The sequence below is a fragment of the Colius striatus genome, chromosome 10 (genome assembly GCF_028858725.1).
Source record: "Colius striatus isolate bColStr4 chromosome 10, bColStr4.1.hap1, whole genome shotgun sequence".
Lineage (NCBI taxonomy): Eukaryota > Metazoa > Chordata > Aves > Coliiformes > Coliidae > Colius > Colius striatus.
In genome coordinates this window covers 13340012-13366688 of record NC_084768.1, presented here as the reverse complement: position 1 = coordinate 13366688, position 26677 = coordinate 13340012, and the positions used below count along the sequence as shown (strand labels likewise).

The following is a 26677-nucleotide window of genomic DNA, read 5'->3' as shown; positions in this document are numbered from 1 at the left end:
GAGGATGCCTTACATTATTAAATTCTCCTGGCAAGATCAGAAATGCAACAATATAGATTACACTTCCATCATCCTATACTCCTCCACTAGAAGCACTTGTGCACGACTCACTGCTCTGAACACAAGGCAGCAACCTTCACTTCCTTCTGCTTCCCTGGAATCTGCCCATTCTATGAGTTCTAGGAGATAAGAGAAAATAAATGTATGTTAGTACAAGACTGCTCGTTGTGCCTTCATGCTAAGGCAGGTATGCACCTTTCTCTTGAAAAAAATAACGTGCTCTAGTTCAGAAGAGATGGTCACTCTGTAAGTCTTTTCTGCTAGAATTCTAATTTAGTGCCATTGTACTGCAAAAATCACCATCAGCCTTTTGTTTTCCAAATTAAATTGTTTGTGTCCACAGAAAAGACTGCCTGCACCTAAGACCCATGTGGGTTTTATTGCAAAGAGTACTCATTCACAGACTAAAAATCAATTACCTTGTGAGGGCAACCTTTGACTAATGGTCAGGCACACCTCAGCTAGAGCCCTTGCTTAAGCCTCTACCTCCTGTGTTGTCTCATCTGTTACAATAAGTGCAGCAGGACAAAAAAAGCAGCCCAGTTTCAGATTCCAAAATCCAGAATAAAGTCCAAACCTTAAGTCAAAACTCTCCTATAACCTTGATAAATGAATCTTTGCTTGTCTTTTTTTTTCCGAACACATGCAATCCCTTTAGTTCATTTTTTTTTGGTGAAATTCTCCTAAAAGGTCACTCTGCAAAGTGCTCATGTATAGAAAAAGACAGGAACTAATTTCATTTATAATGAGGGAGGAAGGGAAAAGTAAATGTTTCATTCTTTGTTGACAGTGCATGGTAGTGTATCACTGAGGAATGCTTCATACACAAGCTTAAGCTACTGCTTCAGTATGGAACTATATGGTGTTATGTACCAACGGCTGGTACATTACTGCTTTCATTCCCCATCCTGAATTGTAGAGAAGAGACAAGTGCTTTCTACATACTCATAGAAGCATTATACATTGGTGTGTATTGTACAGATGGTGGTGCCCAGGCTGCCTAACATTGGAGCTATATTACCATTAGGGATATTAGACTAATTTTGGGGCTAACACCATCACAAAACAGATGGTTCCACACAAGCTCCTGTGCCAACTACTTCACTTGAGTGCTTTGTCCATGAATGTGGAATTCAGTTTCTCAATCTTTTTTCATTTTGCAGTTCTAACCTGTGTGAAGCACAGGTTTAACAGGAACAAAAGGAAGAAGCTAAGATGGAATCAGTGTCTTAATGTGCTAGCTTAACATCCTGTCTTTCTCCCCCCTGCCCCCATGTAATCATCTTGATACTTCCTGTACAGAAAGAGGATGTAATTAATGTAATTAGCAAATACTTTAGAAACTAGTTCCCTCTTAAGTTTTCAGAGCACACTCATTTTAATTTGCAAGACTCCCATGTGGTATAACTTTCCCCTCTCCCTCTGCCAGAATAAATTGAGTGGTAGAAGCCACTGCTTTAATAGATGTGGTTTAGAGAAATAGAATCAATCTTTCTGAAACAGAAGAACCTTGTCCTACTAAGAAGAAGCAGCATATAGAGGTGAAGAATGATTTCTAAGTGGTGATTAATAAGCTTAAAAGTATGCCCGTGTGTCACCACCATTAGAAAGATCTTAAAGGCAATACAAGGCTTGTGGGATGAGGCCTGGGTAGACAGCTGACAGATGAGTTTCAAGAGGATTTTGAACTTTATCTTAGTGCCTAAGAGGCAGCTAAAGTATTGTTTGCAAGGGAGAATATTACAAGTCAGGCATTGAGAACAGCCTATAATTGAGAACAGCCTGACTCCATCCTCCTGACACCCACTCTTTTGTAAACACCCACGTATTTGTAAACATTAATGAGGTCACCTCTCAGTCTCCTCTAAGCTAAAGAGCTCCAGCTCCCTCAGCCTTTCGTCATAAGGGAGATGCTCCACTCCAGTCATCATCTTTGTGGCCCTGCACTGAACACTCTCCAGCAGCTCCCTGTCCTTGAACTGAAGGACAAGGTTTTTCTGGGTAGTGGCAAGCTCATTGTTCAAGGGTGTTTTGTATAGAGAAATCCACCATATTCCATTTGTTGTTTTATGTTTAGGACAACAATCGCTTAACAGATGATGTTTCACAAGTTTCCAAAGATCTGCCAGAGTGTACTCAAATTCCTGAAGCTCTCACACTAATCGGTGTTTATCACACTGGCATATCCTGAACTCTCATAGCCTGCTAAAAGACTAGCATGCAACTTAATAACTGAGCCTCCCTTTCCATTAGTCAGGCAAAAGCTGTTGTTCAGCCTTATTTTCTTCTTCCTACATCTCCCAGGAGATTTTCCATCTGCTCAGACTCACAGCAGTGTTCCCTCTGCTGTCCTTAAGCCCAGCCACAAAGGAGGGAGCATGCAGAGTCTAGGAGTCCCATTCCCCTGCTGACTTCAGCATTACGGCTACTCTCTTCTGTTCTCCTCAAATGAGACCTTTTCTGCTTCCTTAACTCCTCTCAAAATGGTCACCCTTTTCTTTCCACTGGATTACCAGGAAGTCAGCTCTTCTGCAGCCTGGTAGTCTCTGCTGATTCTGCTGTCTCGCAGGGAGGTGGGTTACTGCAGCTGCCTGGTGATATGGAGACAGTACTGCAATGACATTTTGCCTGACTTAAGTGCCTGCCTGGAACAATGCCATACAAAGATCCAGTCCTGCAACTAGATGGCTCTGGCCTATACAGTAGTGAAAAAGCTATTTTATTTAATGTTACATAATACCAAATACTGAATTTGGTATTGAATTGCTGAATGTGTCGAATCTTCCTTAGTGTTGCCAACCTGGCTGCAGGCTCCCTCTCACCTGCTGCCTGGGAGCTGCTCCCTGTCTCCAGCACTCCTTCACCTTCATCTGGGAGGAAATGAGCCACCCTCCAGGATCAGAGCATGGCCAGATCCTGCCCAGGGAGAGAGGGAGGGATAGTGCTCTGCACCCTCTCCAAGGCCAGCAGCAGGTTTGCAGAGCCACCACCCTGCTGGGAATGCACCTGCCTGGGCAAAAGGTGAGGGCTTGCAGCCTACCCACCCTGCTGGCTGCGCTGCTCTGGGAAGGGGAGCACCTGTTTCTTGGCAGGCTGTTGCTAGAGAAAGGGAAGAGATTTTCTCTGTGAGCTCCCTCATTGGCTCAATCTGGTGGAAGGAAAGGCAGGAAAAAACCTTGGTTCCAGGCAGGAGTGAGGAACAGAGCTGGGCTGTGGCATGCAGGCAGTATCTGACACGGGTGAGTGAGCCCTGCACCCCAGGAGCAGAGCGGCTGCAGGAAGAGCTGCATATCAGCAGTAGCTGCTGAAGGTTTGAGTGCTGCTCTGGATATACTACTTAAGAGATCCTGCCTCTTGCCTCCACACCAACTCTAGCTTGCAACATCATGTTTCCTTTCAGTACATAAAACTAAGGAATGTCTTTGAGACTTTGGTTTCTTCATTAGCCTTGCAAACTGGGGGTAGCTGCAAGAAGTCCCCACAGATGATTAGCTGAATTCCTCCAAAAGGCTCATCCCGTTTTCTGACTGCCCTGAAAGAGGGGGGGAAGTTTTGAATGGCCTCCAGAAGCTGGACATAGTCATGTCTCAGCAGTTACTTCTTAGTCTATCAGTACATTCAAGCATATACCAGCTGTGGTAAAACACTATTATCCTCAGCTGCATCAAAAGAGCTCAAATAATCAAGCAATGCTATTGCAAGGCATTACATTTGCTTTGCTTACCCATCCCAGATGTCAAAGAATCCTGGTAGGATTCTTTGATAGCTGTGATACTACAGCTGCCTCTCTCTGCCAGAGAGAGCTGATGGGCACTGAATAAATAAAGCCACATTCTGAACTCAGCCCTAGAGGCAACAGTTGGCTCCAGAGGTGGAAACAGCAACCAGAAGAGCCACAGCTGGGGAAGGAGGAGGAGATCAAACATCTCAGAATAAAGGTCTGCCCAGACACTGGTTATGTTTTCAAGCTTCCTTCCAGTCCTACACCAGTGGTTGCCTTTAAATTTAGAGAAACTCACTTCTGTCAGTTGTTTCACGTGATAATCACTGACCTTGACACTGCCTCCAGCTTGTCAAAGAATTTGCCATCCACCATGGAGATCTCATCAATAATCAAGTGCTGGCAGGCCAGCCAATGCTGCCGCACGCCAGGCCTCTCTGCCAGCTGAATACACTGTTCCAGCGGTGCCTTCCCAGAGCCGATCCCTGGCAGGGGAGCAGAAAGCAAAGCTTTGGGAAGCTTCCGACTCTTTGGGAAGGGAGTGAGAGCTCCCAGCCCCTTGCTGTTGGGCAGACCATTACCTGCAAAGGCATGAAGAGTGGTGCCACCAATGTGGCAAGCAGCCACTCCAGTGCTGGCTGTTGCATAGGTGCTCTTGGGAGGGAGCGAGCCCACAATCTTCTTCAGCAGGAACGACTTCCCAGTCCCTTAATAGAGGGACAAGTAGCAGGTCAGTGGCGTGACCCGAGGATTTTACTCGGTGACAGCCATGCCATGCCATCCCGTCCGGTCCCGTCCCCCTCACCCGCACAGCCAGTGAAGAAGACACTCTTCCCGCTCCGCACGGCGCCCAGCACCGCCTCCTGCTCCGCAGACAGCCTCGCCGACGGCCGCCTCTCCGCGCGGGGCACCTGCGGGACGGGCAGCGGCGCGTGTGAGGGCAGGGCCGGTCAGCGGGGCCGGCAGCCGAGAACCCCGTCCTCGGCCCAGGGACTCACCTCCGCCGGGCGCTCCCCCCGCGCCTCGCCGCCGACCACCCGCAGCACGGGCTGGCGCAGCCCGCGGCGGCCCAGCAGCACCAGCGCGCCCCGCAGGGCCTGTGCCCCCGGAGCCAGGGGCTTTAACTCGGCGGCCAATAGGCAGCGGGAACGGCTCGCCCAGAAGGGGAGGGGCCGGAGCACCAGCCGGGCCAATCAGCAGCCTCGTGCAGGACCACGTGACGCGTTGCCTGGCTACGGCACGCCGCGACGCCCGGCGCGGCCATGGCCGCCCGCAGCGGGGAGAAGGAGCCGCTGGACGCGGTGCGGCTGGACCGGCTCCTCTGCGAGCGGGTGCGGAAGGAGCTGCAGTGCCAGACGCTGCACACGCGGTTCGACGTGAACCCGCTACGCCGCGGTGAGCCCCGCACTCACAGAGAACCGGCGTGAAGGGCTGAGGGCGACGGGGGCGTTGCCCCGAGCCGCGCTGCCGACGGGAGGGAGGGAAGGCCCGGCAGCGCTCAGCTCTGCTCTCCTGCTGGCAGAGAAGGAATAGATTCTTTCAGGTCTAGTTTTTACAGTAAACCACAACCCAACCCAAGGATAATAATTTCCTGAAAGTTGTCCCTCTGCAGGCCACCACTGGGGTGGGCTGGAACTGCTGTGGTGAATGCAGGCAGCATCTACAAGGGCCCTCAGCATGCTTTTAGCCTGGATGCCTTTTATGCTTTTTACACTTTTTAGCCTGGATGCCTTTAGCATCAAGAAGAGTGTGGCCAGCAGGTCAAGGGAGGTTCTTCTCCTCTGCTCTGCCCTCGTGAGGCCTCATTTGGAGTCCTGTGTCCAGTTCTGGGCTCCTCAGCTCAAGAGGGACAGAGAACTTCTGTAGAGAGTCCAGTGCAGGGCCACCAAGATGGCCAGGGCACTGGAACATCTTTCATACCAGGAAAGGCTGCGGAAACCGGGGCTGTTTAGTCTGGAGAAGAGGAGACTGAGGCAATATTTCATTAATATTTACAAATATCCAAATGGTGGGTGGCAGGAGGTTGGGACACCCCTTTTTTTCTATTGTATCTAGCAACAGGGCAAGGGGTGATGGGATGAAGCTGGAAGGCAAAAAGTTCCACTTAAATGGTTCAGGTGAAGGTGCCCTGGCACAGGCTGCCCAGCGAGTGTGGAGTCTCCTTCCTTGGAGATCTTCAAGACCCACCTGGACATGAGTTGGACCTGCCCAACTCATTCAGCTCACATGATGTTCTTCCTTTACAGCTTCAGTGAAGTAGATGGGCCCAGACTGGGGAATAATCAAAAAGAACACATGCAATGATAGGTAATCCTTACCTGGTTGTGATTCACATTAAAGTCCTTCACCTGTATCTTTTCTTTCCAGTTCACACAATAGCCAGGAAGCCTATGTCGTGGCATGATGCTGTAGAAGAGCCAGCAGATGGTAAGAAACATCTCAACAGCTTGCGATAATCACATAAGAAAATGACTAATAAATAAGGTGTTTTAAATTCCCATTAGTCTAAAAGATGACATAGGTGGAAACGCCTCTCTGCCATTGTAGGCAACTTACACTCATCCATGATTTTTGTGAAGTGTAGGGCAAGGACTCTCTCTGCTTGAGAATCTAAACCTCTCTAAGAGCAAAACAAAAAAACACCTTAGAAACGTGTTTTGCACACAGATGTTGCCTGCAGATTCTACTTCTCTGTCACTGCAGGTTCTACCTCCCCACCGCACCACGGTAAACTGCTGACACAGCTGCCGAGTCAGGAACTCACAGCAACTGCTTCCTTATTTCCAACATGCTCATTTTGTCTAAAAACCTTAATGGCCAGCTAAGGTTGGCCTGCTCTAGTCAAGGATTAAGGGAGCAAAGAAAACTAAAGCAAGGAAAGGCAGCAGGTGTCAGGCAACTGAGGAAGTTGAAAGCTAACGTGGAGCTCTGGTTGGTACTAGATGTGGTATAAGAAAAGTAAGATGCTGCAGCTCAATAGACAGGGATGGCAGAATTAACAGGACAATATAGGCAGGGAAGTCCTGAAACTTCATTTCTGTAGAAATGTCACCCTGCATTCTCTTCCAAGATCGTTCAGAGAAGAACAGAAGTGGCCTCCAACCTTGGCTTTCTTGCTATTGCCTGGACAGCATTAGGATGTCTCCTCTAACACACATCCACAGGTGACTGGTTTTTAAACATGCTTTCTGTAACTTCTATTTGTGTCTCTTAAACCAACAGACAAGTTTCTGAATCTCATCCACCATGCAGCACTGGAGCCAACAAAGAAATATTCAGAGCCACAAACTGAAAGCCAAGAAGTTGGCTGGAACACAACCCCTTTGGTGAGTAAGGTGTTTAAGGATGGCTCTTTTCAGGATTCAGAGAAGTTCACACTAAAAGATACTCATGCAAGAAAGTAATTTGTGACCAATAGGGAAAACAGGAATGACTAAGAATGAGCAGAGCTGTTCACAGACAGCAGGTTTTTAAACTTTACACCTAAGAGCACACTTCACACTGGTATGTTTGTGGACCCAGAAACAGTAGACTTCCCCTGAGGAACCTGCATGCAAAATATCTACAATGACAGTCGACCCCAAGCATACTGCCAAGTGCCACATACGTAGTCACAGCTGTTTTATTACAGCATTCTGCCATGAGGGATGGCACAGTGAGCAAGGTGAAGTGACATACCTGAGTACTGTGAAAAGAAATGCCCTGCTGTATAGCATCTTCCAAACAAATCGCCAGCAGAGCCATAAAATTAATAATCAGCTAAGTACACCTGAGGCAGAACACACCAGTGAGGATCCATTTGGCAAAGTGTGAGTCAACAGGAGGAAAAGAAATCTTATTAACAAGCCGAGACATCAGTTATATCTGAATAGCTGTGATCATGTCTGACTTTGTAATTGGTACTTCAAGAAAGGCAAAGGAGAGCCTGATTCATTTTGGCCCCTTACAAAGAAAACTAAGGCGAATAAGGAAACACAACAGTGTTCTGCAGCTTTTCGTATTACACTTCCGGTAAACTAGTTCCTCATGACAAGGCTAGAGACAGGCATCCCAGCAGGGCTTTACACTCTTAAGATACTAGTGATAGGATTAGCCTGTAGGGAAAGAGACAATTAAATTTGTTAAATTTAAGGAGTCAGGACTCTCAGTGCTTTCATACTTCATGTTTTCCCTTTTCACCGCGTTCTACCTTAACGAAGCAGTGAACAGCATATTGTCAATTAAGTACTACCCTACTCATTTCACTTGGACATTTCTCAGCAGCAAGGACATAATTCAGCACCTCTCGGGAGAGACTAATACTACTGCTACTAACTCTACTAAAGCACATAACTATTCATCATTTTTCTTTCCCAGGTTCCTGTGGATCGCACCGATCGCAGACTCCACTTCCCCCACCGCAGAACGGAGATCACTAAATAAACAGCTGCCATGGGACATGGGCAGGAGCAGTCTTGAGAACCTGCAGCAGGAGAGTGGCCAAGCCACACAACTTAGAAGCACATAATGACATCTAATGTCTTAGGCCCTGCTTGTTATTAGGACAGAGAGGATAGCAAGGAAAGGGAAGAGAGAACCTCCAGATTTGCAACCTGACAACAGTTCTAGAAATAAACCAGTGTACAAGGTAGATGCATTTGTCTCACTGCTGTTTCCAAACCCATCTATATAAGTATTGTAAAAGACACTTTTACATCTTGACAGACTTGAGACTTCTTGTTTTGATATCAGCAACATAACCCAGAACTCAAGTTCATCAAGCATATGTCATTGCAAAAAAAGCTGCCAGATTGAAGGGAACAAAGGGCAGTTTTCAGGCACCACTCGTAACACAGCTAAACATGAATTAGACATAGTTCTGTGCAAACCATTTAATGCGTTTACACATTGAAGGTTCAACTAGAAAACAATCCTTCAACAAAATGGACAGTAAGATGGAATTAATGATAAGGCACTAGTTTCCACTGACTTTCTTTCTTGCCACCGGGAATCCTTGAGCTTGCTCCACAGTTAGCTGCTTGATGACAGCAGAAACACGTCATGCCCAAAGGCAGACGCTGACATTTCCAGATGCTGGAGGCACCCATCACGTACTCAGCTTTCCCAGATCAGGGACTGGCTACCTAGCCAAGTAGGATCATTTGCATGCCACATTTTACTTACATTGAGGGCCTTTTTTCTGCCTTTTCCTGGGCCTTTGTTGTGAGCCACTTTTGATCGGAAGCTGGATACATCATTAAAACTCTCCTTTGTGTTCCAGTTTGAGCCCTTCTTCCCACCAAACCCAAACTTTTGATTCTTGTATCGTCTTTTGGCATTTGGTCTGAAAAACAACCAAACAGCATCATCACCTACATTACTTTCCTCAGGTAGCCCTCAAGATGGTACATGGATCTGCTGACAGACTCCCATCAGCCATCATAAACCTCTTCCCTCTTATTGAGGTGACAGGAATTAGCAATAGATTCTTGGAAGTTATCCTCTTCCTGTGTGGCTTTTAGGATCAAGCTCTGGGATATATGTATAGCAGTCAGATTTTGTCTGTGTTTAAAGACTTGAATTAAACATGTTGGCGTCAACAAAATATTATGGTGTCAGAGCAGGCTGCCTGAGCTCACCAACTCATGCTGCATTTAAAGCCCAGCACAAGCACTGAAAGAACAACTATTCTTGCCCAACAAATTCAGACCTTAGTGCATCCCACACCAGTCAGTGACTTTCAGCACAGTTGGCATACTTGTCTTAGTGTGGAGTACTGAGAATCTTGCCTTGAGTTAGTGATTGGTGCCAACTTCAACTCCTTGAGTGCATCTGTATACAGAAAACTGGTAAGCATTGTACTTTGTTACTTAGCAGGTTTCAGTTTTGTGGGGCTGGTACTTTATACTGAAAGAAACTGAATATTATGCCTTGCATAAATCTCTTATGGCAACATAATTAGTTCTATCAACCAACATTATCATTAAAAAAAACAAGTTTTGAAGACACCTTTTTCATAAGAAAATGCCATGAATCCTTGTTTTTATCTGCTGTTGTTTTAGTAGGTTCCCTATTGCCTGAGAGTGGTATTATGTCAGGTACCCTTTTAGCCATTTATCTTCTTAAATATTGCCATTTGCAAGTTGGCTGATGACACCAAACTGGGAGGACTGGCTGATTCACCAGAGGCTAGGCTGCATTCAGTGGGATCTCGACTGGCTTGAGAGCTGGGTAGAGAGGAACCTCATGAAGTTCAACAAGAACAAGTGCAGAGTCCTGCATCTGGAAAGGAACAACCCCATGCACCAGTACAGGCTGGGGGTTGACCTGCTGGAGAGCAGCTCTGCAGAGAGAGACCTGGGAGTCTGATTGATAATAAAATAAATATGAGCCAGCAATGTGCCCTCGTGGCCAAGAAGGCCAATGGCATCCTGGGATGCATCAAGAAGAGTGTGGCCAGCAGGTCAAGGAAGGTTCTGCTCCCCCTCTACTCTGCCTTGGTCAGGCCTCACCTGGAGTCCTGTGTCCACTTCTGGGCTCCTCAGCTCAAGAGAGACAGGGAACTGCTGATTATCAGGGGACTGGAGCATCTTCCTTATGGGGAAAGGCTACGGGACCTGGGGCTGTTTAGCCTAGAAAAGAGAAGACTGAGGGGAGATCTCATTAATATTTACAAATATCTAAATGATGGGTGTCAGGAGGTAGAGGCATCTCTTTTTTCTGTTGAATCTAGTGACAGGACAAAGGGTAATGGGATGAGCTGAAACACAAAAAGATCCATTTAAATGTAAGGAAAAACTCACTGCTCAGGTGAGGGAGCCCTGGCATGGGTTGCCCAGGGAGTGTATGGAGTCTCCTTCTCCTTGTCCAGCTGTTTTCCCCTTCACCCGGTTTTGGAAAGAGTCCTGCTGTCCCTGAAGGCAGGCCCATGCTGCATCTGGGCAGCCTACAGGAACAAAGGAAAACCTGTGTCTTGCCAGTCGGCAAAAGGGACATCTCTCAGAGCTGAGCTTGTGCCTTGTGAGAGGCAAATGGGGTTGGGCACCAGCCTGCCGCTGAGGCCAGTGGTGCTGAGCAGACTTTGCCCTTAAAGCCTTGAAAGAGAAGCAATCAATTCCTTGCCATAGTACACGGTTTCATCTGCAGGTTTCACCCCCGAATGAGAACATCGTCATTACTAATCCCAACAGACCCTGGTGGGAGAGATACCAGCCCATCAGCTACAAGCTCTGCACTCGATCAGGAAACGAAGATGAGTTCAAAGACATGGTGAAGAGATGCAATAACGTTGGAGTAAGGGGAGTGTCCCATGTGCCACAGAGCGATGCTACAGCCTGGGATGTTCTGTGGCATACTGGGCATGGGGAGCCAGAGCGAGGGCACAGGGGGCCAACGAGTGGACTCAGGAAGCTGACGCTTTGCCTTGCCCTTCCAAGGGAGGGAGTAGCATCAGCTTAGACCAGCCTCCAGCTGGTTGCAAAGCTCTATTTTGTACACAGAGGCTGAAGAACAGTCCCTTGTTTTCACACAGGGAGTTGAACGTCTCTCTGCAAACTGGGCTGCCCGCGGGTACCTACTGCGACGTTATCTCTGGACAGAAGGAAAACAACAGATGTACTGGCAAACAGGTGTCTGTGTCTGGGGATGGAAAGGCCCATTTCCAGATCAGTAACAGTGCTGAAGACCCATTGATTGCAATCCACGTTGATGCCAGGTTGTAACTAACTCAGCTGAAAATGTGTGCCGTTATTCTGTATGGTCAGTGCTTGGCCCAGAAGCGATTTGTGGTGTTCGAGGACGAGTGCTTGCCTGTATCGGGTGAATAAAAATAGCAATCAAAGAGTGATTCTTTTTCCCTTGCTGAATGGGACTGTGACTTTATCATGTCACTAGTGGTGTCAGTGCAGTGCTGGGTTTTAAGGTGACACAGCACTTCTCGCCTCTCAGAAAGAGCATCTCCCTTCGGATGAAAGGCTGAGGGAGCTGAGGCTCTGTGGCTCCGAGGAGACTGAGGGATGATCTCATTAATGTTTAGAATCCATAAAGAATGGGTGTTAGGAGGGTGGAGCCAGGCTGTTCTCAAGTGATGGCCAATGATAGGACAAAGGGCAACAGGGACAAGCTGGAACAGAAGGGGTTCCAAAGAAATACAAAGAAAAACTTCCTTGTTCAGGTGAGGGAGCACTGGAAGGGGCTGCCCAGATGGGCTGTGGAGTCTTCTTCCCTGGAGACATTCCAAATCCACCTGGACGAGTTCTTGTATGACCTACTCTAGGTGGTCCTGCTCTGGCAGGGGGGTTGCACTGGATGAGCTTTTGGAGTCCCTTCCAGCCCTTGAGATTCTGTGATTCAATGACAATTACATCTTTGAACATAGCTGATGGTAGACACTTTTCCTGACTTGGCAGAGTGATCCAATAATAAACTACCATGAGAATACAAACGTAAGTTCCACTTGGCTGAATGTAACAGTTGCAGTCCACAGTTCAGTGACAGTGTCTGTGTCTACGTGAGCTCAGTTACTAGTGTCTGGAATACACTCACCATCGGGGCTCTGGGTGTCCCCAGGCACTGAATGGGAATATGGGGGTTGAAACCAGCTTAAGGCCCATGACTGTCTTTGAGAATCTTTTGTTGGTTGGTTAGCTTTTCTCATCTCTGTGCTGAGCTACGTGCACACTCCTCACCATGCTGGTCTGGTTACAGCAGGGAGCCCTTCACACTCTTAATTACCTCCTGACTGAGCGGGTACACTACCAGCTGATGCACTTAACTGGCAGAGCTGTTTATCTCAACTAAAGGCCACCTCCAGCCCTCTGTGCTGAGATAAGGTCAGCATTCTTTGCAACAGCTGTGGATAGTCACAGTCTGCATTACTCCCTGAGCTTTATGGGCTAGTCCCTCTGGCCTGTCTGCTCTGGGCCTTCTTCCCTCGGAGGGGAGTTATTAGTCACTTACTGGAAGGTTTTGTGTGTGTATCGATGCTGCAGCAGTGCTAGGAAGGTGTTGCTGGTGCTGTGCAGCATTGTGTTTTCAACTGACAGAGCTTTGCTCTGACCACACAGGGCCTGCTTTTCTAGGTCCACAGTGGAAAGCTTGCAAGCCTTAGGATCTCGTGTCAAGGTCTAGAACCCACGTTCTCTGCTTCCTCACAACCAGGTTTCCAGTGATCCTAGGGAATCCAAGGAACTAGAACAATTTGCATTTCCGAGCAAAGCCAAACCCCTCCAATGTCTCCTCTACCTAAAGCTCCACCTCCCCTGAAAGTCCCCTGACAATCAGAGCCAGTTTGTGAGGCACCCAGCCTTTTTAGGGTACCAAAACAGATGGTGTGTTTGGAACTGCACCTGAAATGCTTCCCCCTGGGGTTATAACAGCAGGCTGTTGAGACTGAGCTGCTGAACAGCCCCTCATGTGAGGGCTCCCTGTCCCCTTGCTGTGGGCTGGGCAGCCACTGCATCGGGCTACCAAGGGTGAGCCCTTCCTGGCCTTGGCTGATTGCTGTGTTTTCCAGTAGAAAGCAGCTATCCCTGGGAACTGACACAGGGTGGAAGCCCCCAGGGAGTGGTGATGTGCAAGTTGACCTCAGACACCTTAGGTTGCTCTTGGCAATAGCAAGGAAGTGGGGGAGTTGTGGGGTGTGGAAGGGAGTGTCTGTTCTCATTGAACTGGTGATCCTCAGGTGCAATCCTCTCTCTCTTGTTCCTCCCTGTTAAGGAACAGGCAATGTAATTGACAGCACTTTACTGTTTCCCTTTTGTAGTGGAAAAATGTCTATTAATAAGGTCTGTGATACGAAATCGAACAGGTGGGCAAATGGGCCCTGCTTCTGTGTTTTGTCCTTGGCAAATTCTGGGAAAGAGAAGGATGTCTGTGACATATTCAGTGGCGTGGCTGGTTTCTGGAAAAAAACAAGCAAGTGTACTAGAGGCAGTTCAGGTACAGGCTGCACTGAGCTTGCTTTGCCCTGGGAGTAGATGGGCCATTTCTTTGTGAACTTTTTGTTTTCCTCCCAGTTATTCATCAGATGTAGGATTTTGTGGTTGTATGCTCAGTGTTGTTTTATCGTTGACATGATTCATGCTTATTCATGAAACTTTGCTGCTGGCACCTTGACCTCAATTCCAAACGATGACCTGAATTTAAATCTTGAACAAAAGTTAGAAGATTAGTTTGAAGGAGGAAATGGTAGGAAAAGAGTGAAGGGGCTTGGGCAACAGCTCTGCCTTTAGTGTCAGTTTTATGTCAGGTAGCTAAAGCTCTCCTTGCAGTATCCCTTGGCATCTGACTGTGGATCTCCTTCCTTGACTCAGAGGAATCATCACTGCTCATTCCAAGTGAGATGAAATCTTAGGCTGAGCATCTGTTGCAGAGGAAAACACTTGCAGCTCTGATCCCTTTCAGTCAGGCAGAGCTCTGTATGACCATGTGAGGAAAGTTTACCCTGGTTTAAACTCAGACCAACCCCAAGAGCTGGATGCCTCTGGATGCTGTCAGACTCATTCCTTCCCCTAGAGCTGTTTGATTTCCAGTTGTCTTTTCATCACCATTCTCTCCTTTTGCTTTCTAGAGCCCCCTTTCAGGGTCTTTCTTGTGTTTTGGCTTAAGTTTGAGAAAGCACTTCTGTGTACCTGATTGAAAATGTACCCTTCTGAGTTCGGGTGCAGTGCTCCCAGGCTCATGTATAATCATTCCAACAAGGTGTGTTATCTTCAGCTGTTGGGAAATCTGGGACAAAACAAACCAGGAGTGTGATATGGAGCTGCCTATGCAAACGAGAGCTGGTTGATAGCACTGGGCTGTGGGAATTTGGGCAACTGCAAGAGGAACTTTGTCACCTTGCGGGAGTATAAATTGGGAGCTGGGAGCCCGCAGGCTGGAACTGCTGGCACCATGCGAAGCCTCCTGCTCCTGCTGGCAACCACAGGGCTCTGCTGGGGTCAGTACAACCCCAACACTGTCTCTGGCACGACATCCATTGTCCACCTCTTTGAATGGCGCTGGGCTGATATTGCTCTTGAGTGTGAGCGCTACTTAGCTCCCAATGGCTTTGGAGGAGTTCAGGTGAGTTGTTCCCTGGAAGCAGGGAGGAAAACGGTGTTGTGCAGTTAATAACTCGGAATGCCTGAAGGCAACCTGGCAGCCAGCTCCCAGGAGCAATGGTGCTGGCAAAAGAAGGGTGGAAGGAGGAAGTGCTGTTGGATGCAGTCCTAGAGCCTGCAGGGCTCATGGCTCTGTCTGTGCCTCAAGCAGGTTGGTTGCAAAGGGGCATGCTTCCTTATGAACCACTGCCCTTGCCCAGCTGTTTTCTCCTTCATTCTGTTTTGGAAAGAGTCCTGCTGTCCCTGAAGGCAGGCCCATGCTGCATCTGGCCAGCCTACAGGAACAAAGGAAAACCTGTGTCTTGCCAGTCGGCAAAAGGGACATCTCTCAGAGCTGAGCTTGTGCCTTGTGAGAGGCAAATGGGGTTGGGCACCAGCCTGCCTCTGAGGCCAGTGGTGCTGAGCAGACTTTGCCCTTAAAGCCTTGAAAGAGAAGCAATCAATTCCTTACCATAGTACACGGTTTCATCTGCAGGTTTCACCCCCGAATGAGAACATCGTCATTACTAATCCCAACAGACCCTGGTGGGAGAGATACCAGCCCATCAGCTACAAGCTCTGCACTCGATCAGGAAACGAAGATGAGTTCAAAGACATGGTGAAGAGATGCAATAATGTTGGAGTAAGTGCCTTGAGAACCCTGTGTCTGTTCTGGCAATGAGGGCTGGGTCAGCTCAGGAAAGTTAATGCTGCTGTCTTCAAGGGAGGTGTGAATGGAGAATGAACTGGAGGGGGGAAAAGAAGGGTTGACTAAATACTGAGGTGAGAAAGCTCTGCCTGTTATCTCACTGTTGTTAGAATACACACTGGAACGCACTCATTTCTTTTGCAGGTTCGTATTTATGTGGATGCTGTTGTCAACCACATGTGTGGGGCTGCGGGGGGCTCAGGCACACATTCCACTTGTGGCAGCTATTTTGATGCTGGGAAGGAGAGCTTTCCAGCTGTGCCCTACTCTGGCTGGGATTTCAATGATGGCAAATGTCACACTGGAAGCGGAGAGGTTGAAAACTATGGTGATGAAAATCAGGTAACCTTCTCTGGCAAAAGCCTGAAATCCTTTTCCTTTCTTTTTTCCCTTTGTGTTTAATCTTGAAGCTGCGGTGCAAACATTGCCATAAGGCAAAGCAAAGGTGGTAGTTTCTCATCGATGCTGTGCTTGGCCATGTGACAAGTGAATGAAGCAGTGATGAGAGGCACAGGAGAAGTACTCCAGTCTTTCGGGTTTGGTTTTGTTTGCTTTCCTTGCCCAGGTGCGGGACTGCCGCGTGACTGGCCTCCTGGATCTGGCCACTGGGAAGGACTATGTGCGCTCCACGATCGCCGAGTACCTGAACCACCTCATCGACATTGGCGTCGCAGGCTTCCGGCTGGATGCTGCCAAGCACATGTGGCCTGGGGACATCAAAGCATTTCTGGACAAGCTGAAAAATCTAAATACTGCCTGGTTTCCTGCAGGAACAAAGCCTTTCATTTACCAGGAGGTAAGCTTTGCATTTTTGTCCTTGGTGTTTGTAGTTTTGTTCTCTATTTTGCCTTCTCCCTTCAGAGGAAAAGGGGAAATGCACCTTCCTTCCTCTTTACCACACATTCTCTCCTTGGTGTTCCAGGTAATTGACCTGGGTGGAGAGCCCGTCCAGGGCAGCCAGTACTTTGGCAATGGCCGAGTGACAGAATTCAAGTACGGAGCCAAACTGGGGACGGTGCTGCGCAAGTGGAATGGCGAGAAAATGGCCTACTTGAAGTAAGGGTGCAGGGGCTGGCCTTGTGCAGATGTGCTGGAGACAGCAGTGCACAGGGGAGCTCCAAGTGTTTGTTCTTTTGGCTAGGAACTGGGGAGAAGGCTGGGGCTTTGTGCCTGCCGACAGAGCCCTGGTCTTTGTGGACAACCATGACAACCAGAGGGGTCACGGGGCCGGTGGAGCTTCCATTCTGACCTTCTGGGACTCAAGGTAAGGAGCTGCTCTTGTGTGGGGGATGCTTGTGCCTTTGGTTTCTCTGTCACAGTTTCCCTTTCCACACCTTGTGACTCTCTGTGTCTGATGACCAGGCTCTATAAAATGGCCGTGGGTTTCATGCTCGCTCATCCCTATGGGTTCCCACGCGTCATGTCGAGTTTTCGCTGGTCAAGAAACTTTGTCAACGGCAAGGTAAGCTTGGAATGCTGGAACTGGCCTCCTGCTGAGTGAGGCTGAGAAGAGAGCAGCAGTGCAGAGCGTTTGGCTGGGTTAGGTGGTTTGTGTGTGCCACACTGGGTGTCGCAGGTGGAAATGGGATGCTCCCTCTGACCTTTCCTCACGCACAGGCTGTCTGTGCTTTCAGTAAGAAGCTGTAAAGCTGTCTGTTTAACAACAGGACGAGAACGACTGGATGGGCCCCCCAAGTTACTCGGATGGGTCGATCAAGCCGGTCACTATCAACGCAGACACAACCTGTGGCAACGACTGGGTTTGTGAGCACCGCTGGCGCCAGATCAGGTAGGAGGTTGTGGCTTGACACTTGGTGGAAGCCGTTGCCCGCGCCTGCGGTTGGTGGTGGTGCTGGAGACTGTGCAGCCGCAGTGCCAGTGGGCCCTGGCCTTGGCAGGAACATGGTGATCTTCCGCAACGTGGTGGACTGGCAGCCCTTCTCCAACTGGTGGGACAACGGCAGCAACCAGGTAGCATTTGGCCGTGGCAATAAAGGCTTCATCGTCTTCAACAACGATGACTGGTGAGTCAGAGGGAGAGCCCGTGTCCCCAGGGGGAAGCGTCACATCCCTGCTCGGCAATAGGACGGGAAGAGGAGTGTCCTGTGTGCCACAGAGCGACACCCCGGCCCAGGGAGGGGTGGGCTTAGGAAGCTGACGCTTTGCCTTGCCCTTCCAAGGGAGGGAGTAGCATCAGCTTAGACCAGCCTCCAGCTGGTTGCAAAGCTCTGTTTTGTACACAGAGGCTGAAGAGCAGTCCCTTGTTTTCACACAGGGAGTTGAACGTCTCTCTGCAAACTGGGCTGCCCGCGGGTACCTACTGCGACGTTATCTCTGGACAGAAGGAAAACAACAGATGTACTGGCAAACAGGTGTCCGTGTCTGGGGATGGAAAGGCCCATTTCCAGATCAGTAACAGTGCTGAAGACCCATTTATTGCAATCCATGTTAATGCCAAGTTGTAAAGAGCTCGGCTGAAAGTGTTGTGCCATTGTTCTGTACGGTCAACGCTTGGCCCAGAAGCGATTTGTGGCGTTCAAGGACGGGTGCTTGCCTGTATTGGGTGAATAAAAATGGCAATCAAAGAGAAGAGTGACGCTTTTTCCCTTACTGAATGGGATTGTGACTTTATCACATCACAAAGGGTGTCAGTGCAGTGCTGGGTTTTAAGGCAATGTAGCACTCCACCTCCCTGCTCACAACATAACATGACGAAAAAAAATTGATAACAAGACCCAAAGCCACAGTCTATAAGTTAAATGCAGTGCTGCTCTGCCTGACCTGCACCCCCACCTCCGTCCCCCCAAGCAGCCCTGTGTGTATGCTCAGCTGCACACTCCAGGTGTGCTTCTAAGGGTGATTTTTCTTTTTTGTGGTGGTAGAGAGTGCATGGGTGGTCTAACTGGCCTCTGTTCTGCTCTCTTCTAATGTAGTTTGCCACACTGTTACCAGTTTTGCTTTTCGTCTTCTGACACAGGCTATTGTTTTGGTACTAGTAGATCTTCCTTTGTGTTCTCTGGAAAGCTCAGGGAGACTGTGTTAGATTCAGGCAGTCATGAAGAGAGAATTCTCTCTATATTTGTTTAATTTAAGAGAGAGGTAACTCATGTGAAGGGTTGCAGCATATATGATGGGCTTGGCTAGAGCATCAAACTGTATCTATGGATAGGAACTGCAGATGATTGAAACAACAAAAAGACAAGGCTAAAGCCTTAAAGTGGATCAGAAAGCACCATGTTTATGTATTGAAGATAAGACTTTCATATTTTACCTGGGGAAAGAAATGACAGCTGTGATTGATAGAATTGTATGGGGCTGTAACCTGTACCAAATTGTCTATTTACTCTGTGAAACTAGAAGTAATGACCTTGTGCTGACAATAAGACTGCCACATTCTGGTGTCAGGATTGTATGCATGCTATGCAAGAGGAATGGGATGTTAAGACACCTCTTGATAGGCGCCCTCAGATGATCCAAGGCAGAAGAAAATGTAGCAGAAAAAACCAATGAGCAGAGGATTTGGATTTAGTTGTCTGTTTTTCCTTGGAATCTGTTTCAGCATGTGCTGCTACAGATTTTTTTTTTTTAAATTAGCCATCTCTTACATTAAATAGCTGTCATATTCATCACCAGCATCGCCATCAGAATCGTTGTGGTCCCTAGATAAGCACTCTGCTGCTTGCCAAGGGAAGTGAAGATGGCAGTTCTGCTTAAGAAACCTCTCCATCTGCAAAAAAAGAAGTCAAAATAGCTGCAATAAAAATCACTTTCCTGGTTTTCCACATGGTGGGATGATGCTTCTACCTCTCTTCATGAGGTAAGTCACATATTGTCTCTGCTGATATTCTCTTGTTGCACTGAGTATCATAAACTCATTGTACAACCAGTCAAGTCATTTTCTTACCTCACATGAGATTGGAGATTTGTCTCAACAAGTCTGCAGCCCCCGACAAAGCTGGCAAACTGGAGAAGTGATGTAACTTCACTGTGGAGGGCTGTGTTTTTTTTCTAAAACAAGGAACCCATGTAATCTAGCCCTGAATTTCTGCAACTACCTTGCCACTCATGGCTGCGATACAATTGCTCTTTCCATGCCTGCTAGCTTTGGGAAAATGCTCATCTTCCGGTGTCCCAGGTAGCTCTCTGTTCATTGCATCTCATGCCATGTTCTGTTTATCCTACACTTAAAGATCAGAGGCCGAATAAGATAATTTTGGTTGCTCTATAATTACAAGATGATCCTCTCCACTTATCTCTTAAGTGCTTTATCTAATCTCCTTTGAACGTAGCTTTGTGATGCATCAGTGACTGCTTCTGAAAACCTATCCTATTGCCTAATGGACTTCATGGGCAGATTTCTTTTTATCAGTAAGGTAAAACTCATGTTTGTATGTTATAGTTCATTACTCTTTAATGACCTTAAACTATGCTTTGTTTTCTCCTGGCAATATTTCCCCTGAAGAGTCAAGAAACCGGGTGTATGCTGAATGTCAGTTTAGTACAAATGAATTAGAAGTAAGTTCACTGTCACCAAATGAAAGCCACTTCCATTTTTTCCTTCCTTGTTTTTGTCTAGATGGGCATAAAAATCTCATAATAGAATTTTTCTAATCATACAGGATTCAGTAGATTATTTGCCTCACATGATCTGATATTTATACACATACAAACTTTGTTAGCTGACCTGTAATAATTGCAGGTGCAACCTCATGGAAGGTATTTGACAAAAAGGTTTTCAAGTGTGTATGTATCCCATTTTAAAATGGAAAGCTAAATAATGCAAAATATTTTATATCCTCAATGGCAAGGTGTTAGTCACATCGATTTCAACAAAATGTGCTTTGTTTTGGGGAACAGGTGTTCAGTAAGTCGATCAGAGTGCTGGATAAAGTTGCAATCTAAACACCAAGGACAGCAATGAAAAATAAACATCTACTCAATGTCAAGAAATTAATCTTGTGAAAATGAGACAATTATTATGTCACAATGGTCTGTTCTCATGACTTTATTGCTTTTTGACTACTTGATTAACTGTATGTATAATCTCATGTTCTTCTTCCCATGTTCTTAGCAGTGCTTCAAAGTCTTGTGCAATACAGAGAATATTTTCAAACCAGATTAAGAGTAGATCTAATGTAAAAATCTCAAGAAAATCTACAGCTCAATTCTTTTGTTATTGGAAAGGAGCCTTCTGATTGGAAACAAAGATAGTTTATTGGCATTTTTCATCCACCAGAAAATGGATAATTAATAAATGTTTTATTTTACAACTGTGTTTTATAAGCGACAAATTTTGTCCTCAAGCAATTCTGAGGAAACACTCTTCATCTAGTTTATATGTGAACAAAGTGACCACTAATTAGTATTTGCAAACTCATGATGATATTTTTCAGTTGTTCAAGAAACATTTGTGCTTCTATTAATTAAAATCACTTTGGAGTTTTTTAGGAACATGCTGCTGTAAAGCACCTTGGCAACACCTCTTCAGTCTCTGGTTCCATACATTTTTCTATCATTCTTGAAAAATAACAGGCATTCTGCTTTCAGAAAAACAAGCCATCAAAAAACCCCTCCTTGTGTCATGTCATTAGAAAAGTATTTTGTTCACAGCTATGTTTAATTATTGCTATAATGACAGTGATTACATGAAATTCAGTCTGCGTGGGATGTCCAACTGACAACATCTCAAATGTGAACTGAATTTTCTGAGTGCTACAGTATATAAAAAGAGGAAAAAAAGATGCTCTTTAAATTCATGACATCTTTTGCCTGTTGTTAAGTTTGGAGCCATACCACACAGCTTCACAAATACTTAGGAAAGCCCAAACTTTTAATATGTGGGAATGAACAAATTTCCTAAAACAGATACCTAGAGCTTCTAGAATAGCCGTTTGTTCTGCCATTGAGGTCACGGTCACATTTTAAACTGTTCTGCTGTACTTTAGAAACAATATGCAGTAAACCAGAGACAGTGTAAAAAAAAAAACCAAAACCCAAACCACAATTTCACTGCTCTCTAATTTTTAAAGTATTATTTCAATTGTGCAAGATAAATACAATCTCACTCTAACTACTAGTATGTGTGTATAGTATATAGACAGCATTGTATCTATCTTCATAATATAGGTGGCGTCATCTGTATGTTCAGGAGACAGGATGTAACTGAATTGGAAGCTTTGCTGAGCTTCTCATTGAATTGAAATAAATACCTTAGGCTCTTCAGATTCCATTTTTATGCTCAACAAACTGTCACCAAGAAAGTAGTTTTGCATGGTTTACAACAGCCTAGATGGATTTGCAGGTGTGCCCTGAATGCTTTCAATTACACTTACTATATGCCTTCAGAATTACTTTTTACCATTACCTGGAAAACTTAATGCAGAAGGAAGTGCTTTGTTCAGAGATGGTATGCTAATGTCATCTATTTGGACACCTGATATATTCAAACAAGTCATTGTGTATGGAGAAAAAATTACTTGGAGAGTACATTGACTATATGAGAGGGCTTTTTTGCCCAGTGTTACCTGGCTGATCAGTTAACTGCAGTGCCTTGGGAAGAGGCTGAGGACAGGCTGAGCCCTGGGGAATCCCCTGCTGCTTCGGCAGAGCTGAGGTCCCAGGGAGCACACACAGATCTCCTTGCACACCAGGAGCTCCCTCTGCTTTGTCACTTGGCCATGGCTCCAGTCTCTAGAAAACTGAAGAGAAAAATCAGATTATTACAATGCTACCTGAACAAAATCTGGAATTTCTGCCTCACTCTGCTTCAGACAAAGCAAATGGTCTTTTATTTTACACAGGTCCCTTCCCGTGCCCAGCAAAGCTCAGCCTGTGGGCAGACCTGGTGAATGTGCTGTGGTGAGGACTATTTTGAAAGAGACATGGCATAGGTAAATTTGCTTTCATCATGTGTAAATATCATGCTTTAGTCTGTTATCTCTAATAGCCTACAGCCTAAGCCTGTTTGTAGTAAAGCATAAGTAGAATTTTGCCTGTAATTTCCCATCCTCTCACTGAATGCAATTGTTATTTGTTTGATTAAAAAGCATCTTTCACAAAGACCACATATAACTCTGAGACAAGGACCAACTACTATGTGTTTCTTGGAATACACACTGATGTGTCAGTAAGGCTAATGAGTCTCTAACAAAAAAAGTTGAAAAGACTATCTAGAAAACAGCAATCTTACACAGACATGCTGATGTGCCTAATTAAAGAAATCAGATCATGATCATCAGGATAATGTAAGCACTAATAACGTAACAGCTTAGCTTAATCTAAATTGGACTGTTCTGGAAAATAACCACTAATTGGTATTGAGAGAGACTGATGAAGTCATGTAATTTCTGCTGATAGTTCTATACTTAGTGCCCAGAATGTGCTAGATGAAACAATTCTAGTGAATTGCAAATAAGCATGTAGCTTAAACGCTGCCTGTCTGCCAAGTGCTAAGCATCCAAAATGTGCTGCTAGCTGCAGTCTGATCATTAGAGGAAACTTTGGGTTTTGACAACAGTGGCAAAACATTGTAAGTGTTGTCAGCAGTCTGGAGGCTCAGGTTCAGCTGTTCTGGGCTGCAGTGGTTCTAGTAGTGCAGCTCCTCAGCAGCCTCAGCCAAGGAGGTCAGTCCCTAATGATCACTGGTTCTGGCAAATTTCCTTAGCACTTTATCCAAGTCTTTATGGTCCTGCAAAGCTTCCACCTTCTTGGTAAAACTAACACAATAAATTTCTGCAAGGCCAGTGATGGCTGTACAAGCAACATAAAAGCCCATTAACTCACTCAAATAATATGATAATATCCTCTTCTCTAAGCCAGCACTGAAATCATGTAAAGGCTCTAAGACCTTCCTCTTATTTTCCCTCAGTTTGACAGGGAGGGAAACAAGGAAAAAAGCAAAACATGGAATATGCTACTCTGTAGTTTGAACAATTATATTAAGAACCAGAACATAAAAACCCTCTCAGTTTCTCATATTAAATGCAAATTTGGCAGTTTATTGCATTATACTTTATACTGACGCAGTGATAAAATCCTTCTGTGTTATTAAATGTGTACCTTGAAATATAAAGAGAATATAAGTTCAATAGTTTCATTTGAGACTTTAGCATCACCTTAAGGAAGGTTAATATTTATTTTAAGTTCTGTGTCGCTGGATTTTAGAAGCATCTGAAGATTTTGCATTACAGTTACGAAGTGACTGATTCAAGCAGTACACGTTATTTCATGCCTTTTAGTTATTGACAGAATCTAAACATTTTAATTGTCATTCTACTTACTTACTGCAACTCCAGCTGCTGAGTTTGACTCAATGAGCATGTACCTGCTTCAGGTCACCATCATCCCTACAGATGGATACCATTAACATTTTGTTTGTATTAAGCGAGAACAAGGTGCACAAGACAGGTGATCTTTTGATTTAGCTTTTAGAACAAGATCTTTGCTGATGACAGAGCAGATGGTCAACTTTGTGGAAATGGAGATTGTAAAATAACTAGATAGATTTTGGCAGATGTTCACTGCATTAATGAATAAATAATCCCCATCCTTTCTCTCCAATATCTGGTTCTAGGTATAAAGGTTGTGCAGTATGTCATGTGTTAGTGTGCTCTGAGACCTGATCCATGATAATTCTTTTCTAGTGTCAATACAGTGAAAGAATGATGTGTTTTGTTTTCATCCATCAGATGATATAAAGATTGTTAAAAATCTCAATTTCTCTTCATGTATTTGCTTTATGGTTTATCATGGAAAGACAGTGTTTATAGATAGATGTTTCATAGAAAGATACTGCTTCATCAAAAGCACTTCACAGGTGTGTACAGCTTTGATAAAGTTTAACATGGAGACAATCCTTGGTTTATGAAGAAAAGCCCTTTGTCAATAAACTTTCTTCCCTGACCATGTAGTGACTCTGGAACTTACCTGCAAAACAGGAAATCTTTGTTCACAGGCTTCACTTGAAACAGTGTCCTGAAAGCAAAACAGCGAGTTCATGAGTTCATCTACTCTATACATGGGCAAGAACTTTCACAGATGTTGTCTGCTCTGTCCTCAGCAGATTTCTACACAAACTCAATTCCAGAATATTGAAAACTAGTGGTTTTATGCCTGGTAGAATAGTTCCAAGATGACCGGGAATGAGCAAAGCCTCAGGGAGGTTTGTTTACAGGGCCTTGACTTCAGGTACAGCAAGCCTTTGCTTTGGGCACGATGAGTGGCACTCTCTTGGGTCATCAGAGCATTTAATACCAAGAATGTAAGTAGTTCTGATATGAGGCTTGCTATTTTCTATAAAAGTATGAGCAGACAATCAGCAGCTTGACATTTTTCATTAAAAAAGGGATAGAGAAAAAAAATCCTTCCTTTCTTTAAAGTCACAGCCACGTAACATCAGGTGCTCAGCAACTCATCTGACAAGGCAGAGCTCTGGAGTTATCTGACAAATGACTGGTACAGTAAAAAGGCTTGAGCCTTTCCTGTCACCTAAGGTGACAAAGGCATCTTACCTTCAATCTTCTGGACCAAGAGGTTAATTGCATTCACTCTTTTTGAAGTCTGAGTGGTTCTGTCCATTGCCAAATGAGCTGCATGTCTTGAACTCTTGACACAGCATCCTTTAAGAACAGTGACAATGGTACATTACATTGTCCACAAGTGACTCAGAGCGTGTTTCCTCAACACTAGCACTGTGAAAACATAGAAAACAACCATTTTTTGAGAAATAAAATAAAATTGGTCTTCTGCCACTGTGAATTCAGAACACTTTTCTGAGTCCTTATCATTAATAAAAGTATTCTTAAGATAGTATAGGTCTCTTTTTGGACTATGGATGACCTTGTGGACTCTGAGCGGTCCAGGAGACACAGATGAAGGGTACAGACTTTTGCTGAAGGATGTGCCTGGAACAAACTGCATTTCACAAGTGGGCAATAATTAACAAGAAGCTCTTACAAACAGGTATCTCACAGTGACCCTTCTAATAAAAACCTTAAGTAACCACCCTGTTCCTTTCAGTGGGAGGAAGTGAAATTGTCTCGTGGACAGACTGATTAAATAGTTGCATTTCTTTCCTGTGTACGTCTCACAGCTGAAGCAGTGCCGGCTCTGTTGTCTGTGCCTTGGCATTTCAGGAACTCTTACCAACTTTGAAGAAAAAAAAAGTTGCAAAAATAAACAGAATGACAGAACTTCTCAGAACCACAAGATGGCAATACTGTTTCAAAGATAAAGCTTACTCCACTAAAAAGCTGACAGCAGATGGCATGCACACTACTTGTTTGCAACTGCAGTGTAAGATGGGTACTTTCAATGAAGATAATCACAAGTTAGTGGCATCCACAGGGTTTGTTTTAATTCTCCTTTTAACAAGTACTGTACAACAGGTTCAGGCTCAAGTGGAACAACGCTGCTGGATTTCAACACCAAACACTGAGAGATAAGAATGAACATATTGCAATTGGTTAACACCTTGCACGTTCATTTTCCATTTCATGTCTTCAGTTTCTGGAGAAGAGATATTTGAGGACATTAAATAGTGTCTGGCAGCTATTTTTGTTGGTTAGCTATCATGTTAATAATTACAGCCACTTTCAGGCAGCAGAGAGAGTAGATGAAGGAAGCTGCTGTGGTGTTGCCTCATCAGTGTACAATGTTTTGCAGACAAAAGGTGTCATTCAGAGCAAGATGATAGTGTATACTCAAGGGGAAACATCGTATTCTCATTTCTGGGCCACTGCTTGGTCATGTTATTAAATAGTTATTGATATTGTCTCTTATAGTAAAACAAAGAATCACAACAAAGTGCTTATGTAGCAGCATTTCAAAGAAGGGAGGTGGAGAACCTCACAAGTGATGAGAATAAGAGGTAGGTGGTCTCAGGCAGGCAAAGAGTTCATCAAAGGCACAAGGACACCCTGAGAAATGTGCATAAGCACATGTGTATGTTTATATGCTGCTGAAAGGATTATAAAGAAATTCTATTCTAAGCACATACATAACGTTACAAATACAGAATATCTAGTCTTGTCTGCACACTGTAGAACAGCAAGAGGAGTCCTAGACACACACATGCCTCCAGAATCATGAGGGAAATTCCCTGCAGCGGGTACCTGCTTGCTATTTGAG

General features: G+C 45.4%; 3 protein-coding genes and 1 long non-coding RNA gene across 4 annotated transcripts; 2 read left to right on the top strand and 2 right to left on the bottom strand.

Annotated features, from left to right (window-relative positions):
• Positions 1 to 2597: 2597 nt before the first annotated feature.
• LOC133626276 (ATP-dependent DNA helicase PIF1-like) lies at positions 2598 to 5045 on the bottom strand. Its single transcript, XM_062003976.1, has 6 exons — positions 5010 to 5045; positions 4780 to 4905; positions 4587 to 4692; positions 4363 to 4488; positions 4113 to 4266; positions 2598 to 2651 (listed from the first exon to the last, which is right to left on the bottom strand). The coding sequence occupies exons 1-6, from the start codon at positions 5043 to 5045 to the stop codon at positions 2639 to 2641; spliced, it is 561 nt and encodes a 186-aa protein (XP_061859960.1). The 3' UTR covers positions 2598 to 2638.
• LOC133626273 (cilia- and flagella-associated protein 144-like) lies at positions 5044 to 8411 on the top strand. The gene is made up of 4 exons (XM_062003948.1): positions 5044 to 5176; positions 6149 to 6208; positions 7004 to 7107; positions 8138 to 8411. The coding sequence occupies exons 1-4, from the start codon at positions 5044 to 5046 to the stop codon at positions 8201 to 8203; spliced, it is 363 nt and encodes a 120-aa protein (XP_061859932.1). The 3' UTR covers positions 8204 to 8411.
• Positions 8412 to 14653: 6242 nt separating this feature from the next.
• LOC104552712 (pancreatic alpha-amylase) lies at positions 14654 to 18015 on the top strand. Its single transcript, XM_010205307.2, has 10 exons — positions 14654 to 14824; positions 15338 to 15484; positions 15695 to 15892; positions 16116 to 16346; positions 16473 to 16606; positions 16692 to 16814; positions 16913 to 17012; positions 17218 to 17339; positions 17449 to 17574; positions 17826 to 18015. The coding sequence occupies exons 1-10, from the start codon at positions 14654 to 14656 to the stop codon at positions 18013 to 18015; spliced, it is 1542 nt and encodes a 513-aa protein (XP_010203609.2).
• Positions 18016 to 19197: 1182 nt separating this feature from the next.
• LOC133626221 (uncharacterized) lies at positions 19198 to 25180 on the bottom strand. The gene is made up of 4 exons (XR_009819374.1): positions 25060 to 25180; positions 24476 to 24523; positions 22075 to 22248; positions 19198 to 19277 (listed from the first exon to the last, which is right to left on the bottom strand). It is a non-coding gene; the product is annotated as an uncharacterized LOC133626221 (long non-coding RNA).
• Between the last annotated feature and the right edge of the window lie 1497 nt (positions 25181 to 26677).

What these genes read in the sequence shown, in the direction of transcription:
- LOC133626273 (XM_062003948.1), top strand. Translation starts at nt 5,044, where the DNA reads ATGGCCGCCCGCAGCGGGGAGAAGGAGCCGCTGGACGCGGTGCGGCTG. An exon ending in CGTGAACCCGCTACGCCGCG is followed by an intron (nt 5,177 to 6,148) that starts GTGAGCCCCGCA and finishes TTTTCTTTCCAG; the next exon opens with TTCACACAATAGCCAGGAAG. An exon ending in TGTAGAAGAGCCAGCAGATG is followed by an intron (nt 6,209 to 7,003) that starts GTAAGAAACATC and finishes TTAAACCAACAG; the next exon opens with ACAAGTTTCTGAATCTCATC.
- LOC133626276 (XM_062003976.1), bottom strand. Translation starts at nt 5,045, where the DNA reads ATGGCCGCGCCGGGCGTCGCGGCGTGCCGTAGCCAG. An exon ending in GGGGGGAGCGCCCGGCGGAG is followed by an intron (nt 4,693 to 4,779) that starts GTGAGTCCCTGG and finishes CCCGTCCCGCAG; the next exon opens with GTGCCCCGCGCGGAGAGGCG. An exon ending in CACTCTTCATGCCTTTGCAG is followed by an intron (nt 4,267 to 4,362) that starts GTAATGGTCTGC and finishes CTCCCCTGCCAG; the next exon opens with GGATCGGCTCTGGGAAGGCA.
- LOC104552712 (XM_010205307.2), top strand. Translation starts at nt 14,654, where the DNA reads ATGCGAAGCCTCCTGCTCCTGCTGGCAACCACAGGGCTCTGCTGGGGT. An exon ending in ATGGCTTTGGAGGAGTTCAG is followed by an intron (nt 14,825 to 15,337) that starts GTGAGTTGTTCC and finishes TTTCATCTGCAG; the next exon opens with GTTTCACCCCCGAATGAGAA. An exon ending in GAGAAAATGGCCTACTTGAA is followed by an intron (nt 16,607 to 16,691) that starts GTAAGGGTGCAG and finishes TCTTTTGGCTAG; the next exon opens with GAACTGGGGAGAAGGCTGGG.